At 41.3% G+C, this 14,293-nt stretch overlaps 1 protein-coding gene across 2 annotated transcripts in view; it reads left to right on the top strand.

Annotated features, from left to right (window-relative positions):
* Positions 1–14,293, top strand: part of strn4 (striatin, calmodulin binding protein 4) — a 22,685-nt gene extending 8,392 nt beyond the window's left edge. For both annotated transcript variants that reach the window (XM_028963065.1, XM_028963066.1), the window contains exons 5-19: positions 372–450; positions 544–729; positions 1,243–1,420; positions 1,529–1,685; positions 3,133–3,225; positions 3,546–3,664; positions 4,946–5,121; positions 5,813–5,860; positions 5,998–6,119; positions 8,088–8,255; positions 8,415–8,555; positions 9,341–9,439; positions 9,566–9,652; positions 13,759–13,948; positions 14,038–14,293. In XM_028963065.1, the coding sequence (XP_028818898.1) occupies positions 372–450; positions 544–729; positions 1,243–1,420; positions 1,529–1,685; positions 3,133–3,225; positions 3,546–3,664; positions 4,946–5,121; positions 5,813–5,860; positions 5,998–6,119; positions 8,088–8,255; positions 8,415–8,555; positions 9,341–9,439; positions 9,566–9,652; positions 13,759–13,928 (1,823 nt within the window). In that variant the 3' untranslated portion in view covers positions 13,929–13,948; positions 14,038–14,293. The remainder of the gene's footprint in view (positions 1–371; positions 451–543; positions 730–1,242; positions 1,421–1,528; positions 1,686–3,132; positions 3,226–3,545; positions 3,665–4,945; positions 5,122–5,812; positions 5,861–5,997; positions 6,120–8,087; positions 8,256–8,414; positions 8,556–9,340; positions 9,440–9,565; positions 9,653–13,758; positions 13,949–14,037) is intronic.

Raw genomic sequence — 14,293 nt, 5'->3', positions numbered from 1 at the left:
CTTAAAGACAAGACGATGTGTTAGTTCATGCTTTTATCCAGAGTGACTTAGAATAATCACTAACAGGTACAGTCACCCTGCACTGGAGCAATTCATGAATAACTCATGGTAAATATTGCTTAATGACACCAGGTTACTGCCTGCCATTGAAAACAGGCATTTTCCTGACCCCACTTGTACTGAAATTTCATATTTTCCTCTGTGAGTACATTTGGTCCTCTTAGCTATAATACACCCATCAGCACATTCTAGCATCAAATGTCACCACATGGCCCTGTTCTGTAAAAAAATACTACACACAAGCTCAAACTCCAAGAAACTTTGCCAAAAACTGGTGGCATCATTTTAAAATGTCTGCTTTTCTGAACCAGTCTCCAATGGGCCAGCGGACCCAGAGCCAGAAACAGCCAATCAGATGTCCTGGAAAGAAGGACGCCAATTGTTGCATAAGTCAGTGTTTCTCCAATTTGGACATTTAATAATTAGTAATTACGCTGCCTGCACTACATGGACTAAATAGTTTGCGCGTGTGTGTCTAAGTAGGTACTTGGAGGAAGTGGGCTACTCAGACACCATCCTGGACATGCGTTCTAAGCGTGTTCGTTCGCTGCTGGGGCGCAACAGCCCAGAAGCCAATGTACCTCCAACCAATGAGCCACCCCCTGATCCAGAGCTCCCGGCAGGCGGAGAATCCCTGCTGGTCAGGCAAATCGAGGAGCAGATAAAGAGGTCAGTTGCTCTTGGTCAAAAATGAGGAGGTCAGATATTTTTTTATGTGGGACTGTCCCAGCACAACATTGACATCCATACGGTAGTCTGACGTTAGTTCTGTGTGGTTTCACGTGGTACAACTTTCTTGTACTTTTCCTCTGCTATTATTGCAATGGTTTGAATGCTACTGTTTAAACATTTAGGGTCATTTAGAAACGTCCTCATTTTTGATAGGGTGAAAAGGGTGAAAAATCTGCATGGGATGATGGAATATCTGCATACAGGAACCCTCGTGAATTTTTAGAAGAACCTTTTCAATTACTTTGAGTCTTAAAACATCTGCACTGATTAAAGCATCAATAAAACTGGCCACACTAGTACTAGTGCAAACAGATTAGATTAGACTACATCATAATTTGTTATTCTTTTTTGTAATTTTTCATATTTCAACCCATTTTATTTTTTCATGGAAATTAATGGCCCTAAAATTTTTAGTTTATTTCTTTAATCTGCTTTTGCACTGCACTGCAGGAATGCTGGTAAAGAGAGCTCTAGGGAGCGTGTTGGAGGATCGGTGTTAGATAAGATCCCCTTCCTGCGAGGCTGCGAGGATGATGACGAGGATGACAGTGATGAGGAAGATGACTTCCAGGGTTTGCCAGCAGACTGCATGGATGGACCTCGAAAGAACAAGAAGTCGCGGAGCAAGGTGCTCACCTGAATGCATGAACTGCACCTTTTCTATTCTGAATGTGTAACCAGACTGTAACGTGTAGGCTGCTTGTGACTGTGTTACAAATTGCACATGTTCAAACAGATTGGAGAGCCCCTGACCCCTGACCTGGACCCTGAGGATGATGATGATGATGAAGATGACTCAGAAGATGCTTTAGGCGAGTTTGACTTCCTGGGTTCAGGAGAAGAGGGGGAAGGGGCTGGAGAGGCCCGCATCTCTGGGGATGGACGAGAACTTGGTATAGTAACACACACACTCTGAACAACACACGCTTTGCTGTGTTTCTTTTGAACTGTTTACTGTCAATCTCTGTCATACAATTATTTTTTTTTCTTTATTCATGTGAAATTAAATTTTATCTTTTGGTAACAATGAAATATCTGCTGTGGTCTCATGTATTATGTGTCCTTTCTTCAGTATCTTTTCCATATCTTTTTTTCTGATAGGGACATTACACATAATTTTTTTTTATTTACATTCTTTTATTTGCATATTTCACACCCAGGAAAAAGAAAAATTAGACCTATAAAATCAAAACATTTATCATCCATGTCCCAATTATTCTAGGTTCGTTTACTTGCTAAAACTATTAGCATTAGCTCAGCTTGTATTCATGCACACAGAGTGTCAGTGCTTCAAAAAATGTTGCCATTTATTTCAATTAACTAAAAAAGAATATCAAATGAATATGAAGAAACTGTTTTGACACTGTCCAACATCTGTGTGTTGTGCCTCAAAGATATTTACTGAGGTTAGCATGCTAACCGGCTAGCGGCACATGACCTTTCTTGTAATACCTCTGTGGTCCTCAGGGGGCGAGAGTGAGCAGCACTCAGTCCCACCAAAGTTAGAACAAGTTTGGCTCTTCGTATCCGTTACTCAGTCCGCCATTTATATCTTCCCAGTCACTGAACAGCTATTTTTCTCAGATGTCGTTCACCTGGCGGCAAAAATCTTGTTTGTTGTCCTTTTAAAAAATATTACTCAACCTGCTCATTTGCGTCCATGCGTCATGTACTCTGCTAAATACAACTCAGAAATGGCTGGTGTTATTTTTTATTTATCAAATTATATATTATTGTGCAAATTTTGTTTGTTGGTTTTACCTGAAGCATCTTACTGAAAAGAGTTCATTTTAAGACATTTCCCATTTGCAGTTTCATCCACACAATGACTTCAGTTTGAATGAAATCTGAATGATTTCTTAAAATCCTTTCCAGATTCAAGATATTCTGCACAATGTAAATAGCACAATGACTTCATTTAGTTATGGATGGCCATTATAAGTTTGTAGACCAAACCTTTCCCTTCCAAAATGTTCCAAAATTAAAACCTTTTGAGAAAATAAATATATCAATTGTTAAGTCTGTGTGTGTGTGTGGTTGTGTTTGTGTGTGAAACCTCTGTTGGTAATTCATGAATCTCCGAGTCATAAATGATTAATTGATTTTATTGCTCCGTAATAGAAAAAACAGGGACAAGACGGACTCTTTCTTGGGGTGCCCAGCCAAATTAGCCTCCTGTGAAACGTCTTTGTGTGGTCAACGTATCACAAATGCCCTTTTAAACTTTTTTTCTTTACCTCTTCATTAGAGAACCTTAAAAAGGCCTTCTTCCTTTGTAAAGTTTTATGAATGAGATGTGTTTGCCTGTGTTTCCATGATTGTGGTCTTGTGTGGGTATAGAGAACCGGAGGAACAAGTTGCAGGGCATTATGTCGGACTTCCCCTCCAAACCCTCACCACCACCCTCTATGCCAGGCCAGGCTCGAGGTGAAGGTATGTCTCCATTTTATTCATTTATAGAGCACTTTTAAATGACCTTAGTCAACCAATGTGCTGTGTAAGGTAAAAGGACAGAGCAATGAAACATCAAAAAGCATTTTTCCTTACTCTTTATGCTCTCCTCATCTCTATTTCCGTGGCTTTTGAATTAACATTTGTAAACCTAAAGGTTTGTCAATGTGGAGTACTATTAATTAAAACTGAGGATGAATCAATTTTACTACTGTCTGCTGTTTCTCTGATCAGAACACTGAACCCTAAAATTCTGTCCTGCTCTGTAATTGCTGCAAAGTTTTATACCTCCCATCCTTCAGGGGGCGCTCTGGGCTTCTCATCTGATGTCTTCATCCTCGATGCGGTTGGTGGGGGTGACATGAACCTGGGAGAGCTGGCAGACCTCACTGTTGCTAATGACAACGACCTCACCATCGACGTGAGTCTCCCCACTTAATGTGATGCTCAAACTGTTCCGATTCTTGGCTCTTCAGACTGTTGGCTTGTACTGCTTGGCTTCGTTAGCTGCTTTAAATGATGTCATGTTCACACTTGTAGAGGTTCCCTGGAAGTCTGGAGTGGGTTTGTGGACGATGAGCTCAGCTCTGTGACTGCGTATGCAGTATGTTACTGGGGCTGGGAAATTTCACAGTTTTTTCCCGACAGGCCGCTGAATATGTGAATAATAGGACCTGTGCCTTCATGGCTGTCAACACAAAGCCATCAGTTTCACTTCGAGTGTTTATTGACTGTAGAGGACCAGATGCCCATCGCACGCTTGCTGTTACCGGGTGTCGTCTAGCTTCTGCCCAGTATATTTGTTCCTACTTCACTTGCTGTCAATCCCCAGACCCGTGTTATGCATAGCTCAGCGTTCACCAGTCCATATCATATCACGCCTTTTTCTACGAAAGTTCACCAAATGTTCTCTGAACAAAACAACTTGCATTCTTTTATTTCGTCCATAACTAAATCCCGGACTGCTAATACATGTTGTGCACATGCATGTTGGTGGACTGCTGTAGGTGTCTTAGGACCACACCCACAATGAAAAACAAGTGTGTAGATAGATACCAAGATAATTTCTGATTTGTGATCAAGCAGGCATGACACATGCAAAAACTTTCCACACTGTTTGCCTCATGTTGTGCCACAAAAATAGCCCTGAATAAAACTGATGTACATATGTATGTTAATTATGAAATGATGAATGATTTGGTAAAACAACGATTGGGTGCAGCAGTGGGTTGGGGACATCCTGGCATGAGATCAAGGACTTTTCGATCACATTTTTGGTCTCAGTTCAGTTTTCACCTAAGAATCTTGTGTTTTAACAAGTACATGAAACTGAATTCTTTATTGACATCAGTTTCTGCTGAACTTCTTCCCAGCAGAGCTTTAATCTGAACCTCCTTATCCTTCCTGAGGAACAAATTGGTTACATTCACAGAGACAGACTACCTATTAAATGCTTCAATTTTCGCCGGGTTTTGGGTAATTCTCTTTTAAGTGCACTTTTCGTGCACAGCTGTGGAATCCAATTGAATCCATTTATTTGAAAATCTGCATAGGACAAATTATTCATGAAGAACATTGTATTGGAAAATTGGTGACTGGTGGCGTCCTGAAACTGGAGATGATGCCACAAGTGTTGGTCTTGTATTTGTATTTAGAGACTATATCCCAGATTGCGACTGACTGTCCATCTGATTCCGTCCAGCTTCAGGACAGCCGGGAGGATTTAAAGAAGACCTGGAGCCCCCGCTTCACGCTGCGTAGCCACTTTGACGCCATCCGTGCGCTGACCTTTCACCCCAGCCAGGCAGTGCTGCTCACAGGCTCTGAGGACGGGACGCTGAAGCTTTGGAACCTCAACAAGGCCATGCACTCCAAAAAGTATGAAATTGGCCCTTACCAGGTTCTTCCTCCCAGAGAAAATTCACATTTTATAACTGCTTATGCTCTTGGGGGTTTATTTGAATTTTTTTTGTAGATTGTGTGAAAGTGCTGTGTTTGGTGCTGTGCTCTTCCAGTTAGAGTAAATAATTAAGATTAAATGCTGGAAACTGGTTATAAAGCAAGATTTGTGGCATTTAAAACACTGTTTTACACACGCTTTTTTAGGTTTCTGACAGCCTTGTCCAGTGGCAAACCACTTGGATGTAGAATATTAACATTACATTCAGTAATGTTCTGTTTTTAGATTAATTTTACAGTATTTTGAGAGTAGTGGCCTACTAGCCAATCACATTCATTAAATCACCATTCTGAAGGAATGTTCTATGAAGGGGTCAAAGAACAGATGGATACCCTTTTTTGGGTGTTTATGACAATGGTAGATGCTTCATATTGGTGGTTATTATTGTCAGTTTCTTGATTGAGATTCGTTAATAATACATTAAAATATTCTGTGGAACCATCCACCCTGGATATGGTCACCATCTGGCATCAGGTTGTTTCCATAGGAACGGACTGGTTATTAACATGCCAACTGGCAGATGTGTCGTCATCTGCGTGCTACGACATGTGGCGTGAGAAGGGCCCGAAGGCCCTGTGTTTCTGAACGTGTCCCTGTGTTTTTTTGCAGGAATGCGGCGCTGGATGTGGAACCCATCTACACCTTCAGAGCTCACAGGTGAGCGAGGAGCCATCGGCCAGCCAGACAACCTGTAGTCACCGCTTCTCTTTCAACAACGTGGCAGCCTACATACATCTGTTGCTGCGTGTGTCGCATGGCTACAATGTTGTGTGATTGTGTGTGTGTGTGCACAGTGGAGCGGTTCTGTCACTGGCAATGGGGGAGGAGGGGGAGTCGTGCTACAGTGGTGGGCTGGACGGCATTGTGCGCTGTTGGAAGATTCCGGACCTGAATGTGGATCCCTATGACAATTACGGCAAGTTTCTCTCTCTCTCTCAACACACAACAGAATCACAAACACTATTCTATCGGTATATTATGATGCTCGTGTCTAAAGCATGGTGATGTATTTTTAGATCCATTTTGGAATGTAATTATTTACCATTACTAATAAAAAATCTTCGTAAAGAGCTGCTGGAAACTTTTACGGTGCAGTGACCTTATATTTGAACACAGGAAACTCGATACATCTGCATTAAAATGCTTTTTTAGGGGTTTTATTGAACAGACAAAACCTTTGCTAAACGGACCACATAAAACATAGAAATAGAGGAATACATATAACACTGTGACATACATTCATTCATTCATTCATTCACTCACACCTAATCATGGTACTAGTTATAAGGGTAAGTTGCTAGCTCACATTTAACTAGACACCAGGTTAAAGCTTTATACCAGCAGAATGGTGTTGCAGATAACTTAGCGCATCTTTGGTCCAAACCCTCATGTAAGCAGACAGGCGAGATGCAACGAATCTGGTAATTCCCCCATTATTTAGCGTGTGTGTGTGTGTGTGTGTGTGTGTGTGTGTGTGAGAGAGAGGTTAGCTGGGTTTCTGTGTGGTCGGCTGGCGGAGCAGCGGCTGTCTCTGGTCTCTGGTCATAAATTGAGGAATGTGATAAAGGAAGGTCTGATTTCAGACGCTTGTTCTCTTAATGCAGAACCAGACTGTATGGGCGTGGGGTGGGTGTGTTCCCTACAGATTATACCTCTCAGTAAACTCGCCTACATTCCCACTCTTGCCCTGTAGTCCACAGTATCTTGTCTCGTGCAGTCACAGTAAATCACACTCATCTGCAGTCGTCCTGCCGCCTCCTGATGTGTGATAGGCCTGTGCTTCAGTAGAGGCTGAGCAGAAGATTTATTCAGCCTTTAGCGTGCCGCAACCATCTGTCAGAGTGCTTTACAACCTGCTGTCACTCATCGTCACACTCACACTCACACACCTGCTCACGGGAGCAGCCAGTCGCACTCTCTCAGGAGGTGTGTGTGTGTGTGTGTGTGTGTGTGTGTGTGTGTAGATAAAGGATGATGTGAGGTTTTCACTCTGGATATATTATGTTGCATATTTGCATATTAGCCTGCTGCATTTCTCTGACCAGTATGCTGGATTTATTGGCACACATTTTTCTAAATGAGTCTTTATTTTATTGAATATTTTAATATATAAAATGTAAATATAAGTTTATAGCTTGAAGTGGTTTGAGTGTGCAAGGATCTTTTTTTTTTTTTTCCTTTCTTTTCGTTCAGGGTTGCCACATGGTTGTTGATCAGCATTCCAGGAGGAAACCGCACCGCTTAAGCCACACCTCTTTTCTTGTAGCATGACTAGTTTTTTTACTCCTACATCATTACGTGCATGCAACTATCGTGATGATGTAGGATTTAACTCCTACATCGTTAACCGTTTAACTCCAGGGCCATAATGCTCTGCTCCATAATGAGGTCATAGAGTAATGTTACTCACATTATTATATTTCATATTTTTCCTTTGGATCAATTTCTCTCCACATTTGCCCACTTTTAACGAGATGTGCACATTAAGGAGTGTGTGTGTGTATAACATAAAGCTGTGAAGTCATTTTACTACAATGAAACACATTAAGGAAGATGTTAGTATTTTATTATAATAATCATTGTCAGTTTTAAATGAATCAAAACAACATACCCTGTTTAAAAATCTGTGCTGACCCTGGGAAAAACTCAGATCACACAGCCACACCCTATTTTAATCTTTTTTTCCCCATTTTTCAAAATTGTGCAGAGGGGGGATTTCTGAACTTGGGAGAGCATTAAAGTGTAATTCTCATTCTCCAACACTAGAGGTCATCTCTGTTCTTTCCTTTTTGCAGGACGGGCATCTGCATAGGTTCAGGCGCCTTCTGATGCAGCAGTGGTATTATTATTATTATAATTATTATAGTTATTTTTTGTGATTTAGATCCCGGTATAGAGAGCAGCGTGTTGTCTGGACATGAGGATTCGGTGTGGGGTCTGGCCTACTCGGCCTCTCTCCGACGCCTGGCATCCTGTTCAGCAGACGGCACTGTGAGAATCTGGGACCCTCACAACTCTGCCCCCTGTCAGTCTGTCTTCAACAAGGAGAAAGGTGTGTGCTTGTGTACATGCCTGCATTTCTGTGCTTATTGTGGTGTATGTATATACTTTATATATATATGTGTGTGTGTGTGTGTGTGTGTGTGTGTGTGTGTGTGTATGTATATATATATATATATATATAATATATATTTTGCATCTTCTCTCTCAGAGCACGGCACACCCACATCCGTGGCCTTTGTGAACTCCGACCCTTCTCAAGTGGTGGTCTCTTTTGATGGGGGTGAGACGTTACTCTATGACCTCAACACGGAGCAGAGCATTATGGCCCTGGAGAGCCAGACGAAGGATGGTAAGCTCCACATGCATCTGAGTGATAATGTAACTCCACATCCAAAAATAGCAATTACAACTGATTATTGACATAATAAAATTTGAATGGTCTATGGACATTATTTAACAGCATGGAGAATGAGAGCAAGAGTGTGCCTCAAGACCATCAGTGTATGTTGCCTGGGTTTAACCTGGGTGTCCTTTTTTTTTTTTTTTTTTTTTTTTTTTTTTTTTTTTTTAAAACAAGATTAGGCTTGCATCAAGTTTGCTGGCCTTGGGTTTGTTTTGGCTCCTTTGTCTCAGTCTCAACATACATCTGAACCATCCATAGCTCACTTATCACCCTTAGTGAGTTGTGGGCAGCCATGACAGGCGCCCGGGGAGCAGTGTGTGGGGACGGTGCTCAGTGGCACCTTAGCGGATTCAAACCAGCAACCTTCTGATTACGGGGCCGCTTCCTTAACCGCTTTGCCGCCACTGCCCCTAATCTTCTGATGTTGCTGTCTGTGCTTACACTTCAATATGGATGAAAAAAACGTGTTTTACAGACCAAAATACATTCCAGTGGTCATTAAGAATACCAGGGAGACGTTTTACCAAAGCAACTAAAAGGGAAGAATATGTGTTGGGATCAGCATATGTCACTTATTTGCATTAAGAATTCCAGTAATCACAAGCATTAACGTGTTACCTTTTACAGCACAATGTCAAGAGTGATCAATTAACAAGGCAGTCCTGTTATAAATTAGGTGAAAAATGAGTGTTTTTGTGACTAGTTTTATCTGTTTGTTAATCTCCATACAGGCAGTGAGCTGATTAACTGTGTGGTCAGCCACCCCTCCACACCCGTTTCTATCACTGCACATGAGAACCGTACCATCCGCTTCCTGGACAACAAATCAGGTGTGTGCATGTCTTTTTGTGCTTGTTTTTTATGTGAATTGTTTTGTTTTTTTTTCTGTACATTTTAGTCTCTGTTCACCCAAATCACCCCTTGAGGCTAAATGGAGCTGTTGAATGATTGTGCAGGTAAAGTGGTTCACTCCATGGTCGCTCACCTGGACGCTGTCACCTGCCTGACCACAGACCCCAAGGGCACATACCTCATCTCGGGCAGTAAGTAGTGCACACTTTCCCAACTGCGCTCTGCATCTCAAACCAGACACTGTACTTTCATGGAATGGAATTTTCAATGGAACGTGCAACCCCTGAGGTTGGGTTAGATATATATACAGTACAGGCCAAAAGTTTGGACACACCTTCTCATTCAATGTGTTTTCATGACCATTTACGTTGGTAGATTCTCACTGAAGGCATCAAAACTATGAATGAACACATGTGGAGTTATGTACTTAAAAAAAAAAAAAAAAGGTGAAATAACTAAAAACATGTTTTATATTCTAGTTTCTTTGCTCTGATTACTGCTTTGCACACTCTTGGCATTCTCTCCATGAGCTTCAAGAGGTCGTCACCTGAAATGCTTTTCCAACAGTCTTGAAGGAGTTCCCAGAGGTATTTAGCACTTGTTGGCCCCTTTGCCTTCACTCTGCGGTCCAGCTCACCCCAAACCATCTGGATTGGGTTCAGGTCCGGTGACTGTGGAGACCAGGTCTCCACTTTTTGTTAAGTACGTAACTCCACATGTGTTCATTCATAGTTTTGATGCCTTCAGTGAGAATGTACTAATGTAAATGGTCATGACAATAAAGAAAACACATTGAATGAGAAGGTGTGTCCAAACATTTGGCCTGTGTATGTGTATATATGAATGAATGACAAAAAAATTGTAATAAAAGTGCCCAAAGACTGCTGTGTTTGTAACAGACATCTGTAGTGGTTTGCTGCAGCAGCACTGAACTGAATATCCCCTCTTCTTTGGTTAACCGATGGAAGTGAAAGTAATGAAGTTCTGAGAACTGCTGCTTGACACATGTGCAGTGGTGAGAAAAGCATAGCTGCAAATCAAGAGTATGGGCCTTGACCAAGTGAAGTTCTTTTTTCCTTTAGTACGGTCCTTCCTCAAATGTACACATATTTTTAATTGCCCATTTTCAATTGCATTCATAACTCTGACCACTGATTGATATCGTAACACAGAGGTCAGAATCAGCATTTCATTTTAGGCATGTGGCTTGTTCTGTAGTTATTTAGAAAAAACAGTATCCTTTGGGTAGTGGTCACATCCAATTATGTGAATGTGCACATTTGGTTTGGTTAGTGGTATATCCAACAGGCATGCACCAAAATGCAAATCCAGTCTGAAGTGACCTTTTATGAGACATGATTTCTGTTTAAATGACACTCTCTGATGGCTAATAATCAGGGCTAGGGGCTCTGGTGCTTGGTTGGGCAGCTATCTCGCAAGTTAAAATATATTCTAATATGATTGAGCACAGCCCCAAGGCCCATTGCACACAGTTTCACCTGAGGACCTGAAAATATCTACTTTTCTTCTGTTTAAGTATTTCCGTATCCACAAACTTTCCCATTAAAAATAGGTATTAAAAAATATTTGTATAAAACAAATTTTATAATGCGTCTAGCAAGACCTTTGTATGTAAGGTTTGAAATGTGTTTGATTCTGTAGTATTTTATATTTCAATTAGAAATTCTGATGCAACCGTTCCTTAGGTAGTCTGAAGAAGACCAGTTATCAGAGTCTTTAATCAGCTGTTCTAAGATTATGAATTAACTTTTCAAAAAGACAGACCTGCGTTAGTGAATACATCATTCCGTTGGATCTCGAGATGAATTGTTGCTGATAATGAGCCTCTCCATGTGCATGCAGCTATTTTATTCATTGTACAGCCTTTTCCAACTATGGTAGTTATTTATGACATTTTACTATATCTGTGCCGGATCTTTGGTTCATTTGATGTTATTGTAACGGACAGAACGGTTCTTAGAATTGAGGAGCATGTCTAAATGACCCTGAACTTTTGTGTGGTAGTGTATGTTGATTGTGATGATAAGCAGAAGTGGTCATGTTAGTGCTCCTGTATTTGTGTCTCCTGCCGAGTTTGAATAATGAAGCGTAGCAGATTCGCAACCACACTCTACTTCTTGTGCAATTGGAACACAAATTATTCAATTAACCGCGCAGCAGACATTGGGTTCGAATTTAAGTAGCCATCCCATCTTCTCAAGAACTTTGCAGTGCAGGGACACTGTGGTCACGTTGCAGGGTCCTTCACGCCGGTGATGAAAAGTCGCCCTGCCATCAGGGTGTTCTCATTAGAGTTCTGTAGAGTACATCGCAGTCCTTCTCATTAAAAGAGGTCTTTGCTAATGTCTATGACACAATCATTTTTGCCCAGGCAAATAGTGCACAGGACAGATTATTAACTAGTATTATGTGAATGAGATAAACTGGATTGGTTGTGTTCTACATTTACCTCCGATCACTTTTTTGTCAGGTGCTAGCAGCAGTGGTTTGTATTATTTATTTTTAATATTTTTTTACATTTTCAAGCTGAGTTTCTGGTGTTTGTTCCCCGGGCATCCCTTGTAATTTCAAATAGCTACCTTCCCTTCTGTACATGCCTGAAGACCTTCTTCTGTTTCCACTTCTTCCTTCTCACTTCTGTTCTTCCTATTGACCTCCTCTGCCATCCTCATACCCTTCACCTCTGTTGAACAATGACACACTGTCTCTCTGGGTAATTCCTGGCTCTGATTCTCGATATTTCTCAGTACGAGGTTCTGCCCTAATTAGATACTTGTTGATGTACACTGTAAGTGGCTTATCTTCCTTCTTCTGCTATTTCACGGACAAATGTTTCTAGGGGAGAAATTGTGCCGTGTACGAGATGCTCTGGCTCGTAATAACCAGGACTAACTGTTCATATCCAGATGGTTTTATTTTTCTGTTTCACGTTTGAGCCTAACATCACCTACCGGCAGCGTGTGTTGAGGAGAGAAGTAAAACCTGACCTGTTCCTCGTAATTTTTAAACATGTATATTAAAAATATAAATTTATATGAATTAATATAAAAATCTGTCTTGGTGATCCGATTTGAAGCTATGAAAGCTTTCTGTAAAAGAATGTTTCCATTCAGTCAACCAGCAAGCTAAGAATGCAAGTGCATACTTTGATTTGATTTACAGATTTGATTAGCTTTAATGATTGCAAGCCAGGAGTTTGTTCCATCTGAGCTCTTCAGGACACAAATATCATGGAGCTCCTTATGAACATCTTGTCCCCTCCACTTTTCTTTTTAAGGATTCCATAGGCACTCTGGATACACTGATTCGCGTTGACACTGACTGTACTGGAAAAACTGATTTAATCATACCTCTCATCTTCCATTATAAGATGTCAGTAGAAGATCTGAAACTAAACAAAAAGCACTTTCCTGTCCTTGTCCGCACAGCAGTGGGAGGGTTCCTCACGAGAAGATCACAAGGTCTAGTTTTACCAGAAAATGTCCATTAGCTTCTGAACTATGGAGCAAGATGTGAGTTGTAGATGTACATGGTGTATGATCGTGTACGTCCGACCTATACTGTACCTGTAGTAGTCTTGTTGTTTTTGACTGGGACCTCAACCTGGATCAAGCACAACTGGCCTTTCATGACAAATCCATGTCTGGTACCCTGGGTGTCAATTTGCTTTCTTCTGGTTTGAACAGAATCGTGAATCATTTTTACCTTCAAATGTTTCTTTCCAAAACCCACGTTACATCTGTTTTCTTTCTCACTTTTGCACATATTTGCATAGGATTATTGCACACTGTTATCACATAAGACCTGGATCACTACAGTGCTTTGTTTTGTGTTGAAGTTCAAGAGGCTTAGATTGCAACAGGCAAATCTAAAATCCAAATCTTTTGGGACCAAATCTTTGTTGATGGGCTTGCATAATGTGGACTGTGGACTGTTACAACAGCTCAAAACATTTGAATAGGTTTTAAAAAAACAAGTTTCTCAGACCCTAAAATTAAACCACGGCAAACCCAAAAGCTCGTATTTCCCTTGACCCTGTAGATTTTATTTAACTATTTAAAGAACGATTTATCTGAAAATGTCTCATAATCTCCAGGATCCTCCCTCAATGGCTTTATCCATTCTGTAGGCACTGACATGTACGACATTATTCCAGAAAGTGATGATCAGTGTGTAGCGGGTGACGAGTGCAACACACACTGTTGGCTTCAGAGTGTGATTGGGAAGTAATTAGTCGACGATTGACTGTAATAAGCACGCGCCTCTCCCGATGCAGGCCACGACTGCTCTGTGCGCCTGTGGATGCTGGAGAGCCGCACCTGCGTGCAGGAGATAACGGCGCACAGGAAGAAGCACGACGAGGCCATCCACGACGTGGCCTTCCACCCCTCACAGCCCTTCATCGGCAGCGCCGGGGCAGACGCTCTCGCCAAAATCTTTGTCTGAGCAGAGATCCCCTCGGACTGGTGAGAAGGAGGCACTTGGAAGTGTGCGAATTTGTGCGCATTTTATTTATTTATTTATTTATTTATTTTAACTTTTCCTTCTCTTTCAGGAGATCCACCTCTACTGCTGGACCAGACAAACCTCTCATCCTACATAAACGCTCATTCACATATACGCTGCAGAGAGGAAACCATTTCCTGCTTCCTCCTACCCGATCTCTTATGCTCCTCGGAAACTTGATCTTATCGGAATTGCATCACTTCCGTTTTTTTTTTCTCCCCAGTTTTTTGGGACACATTTGGACACGTTCAGTGAAATATCAAGCTTTTGTTTTTTTATACCGCTGAATGCCGCACACGTTATAA

This window comes from Denticeps clupeoides, chromosome 19 (assembly GCF_900700375.1).
Source record: "Denticeps clupeoides chromosome 19, fDenClu1.1, whole genome shotgun sequence".
Lineage (NCBI taxonomy): Eukaryota > Metazoa > Chordata > Actinopteri > Clupeiformes > Denticipitidae > Denticeps > Denticeps clupeoides.
This window is presented reverse-complemented; position numbering and strand designations above follow the sequence as displayed.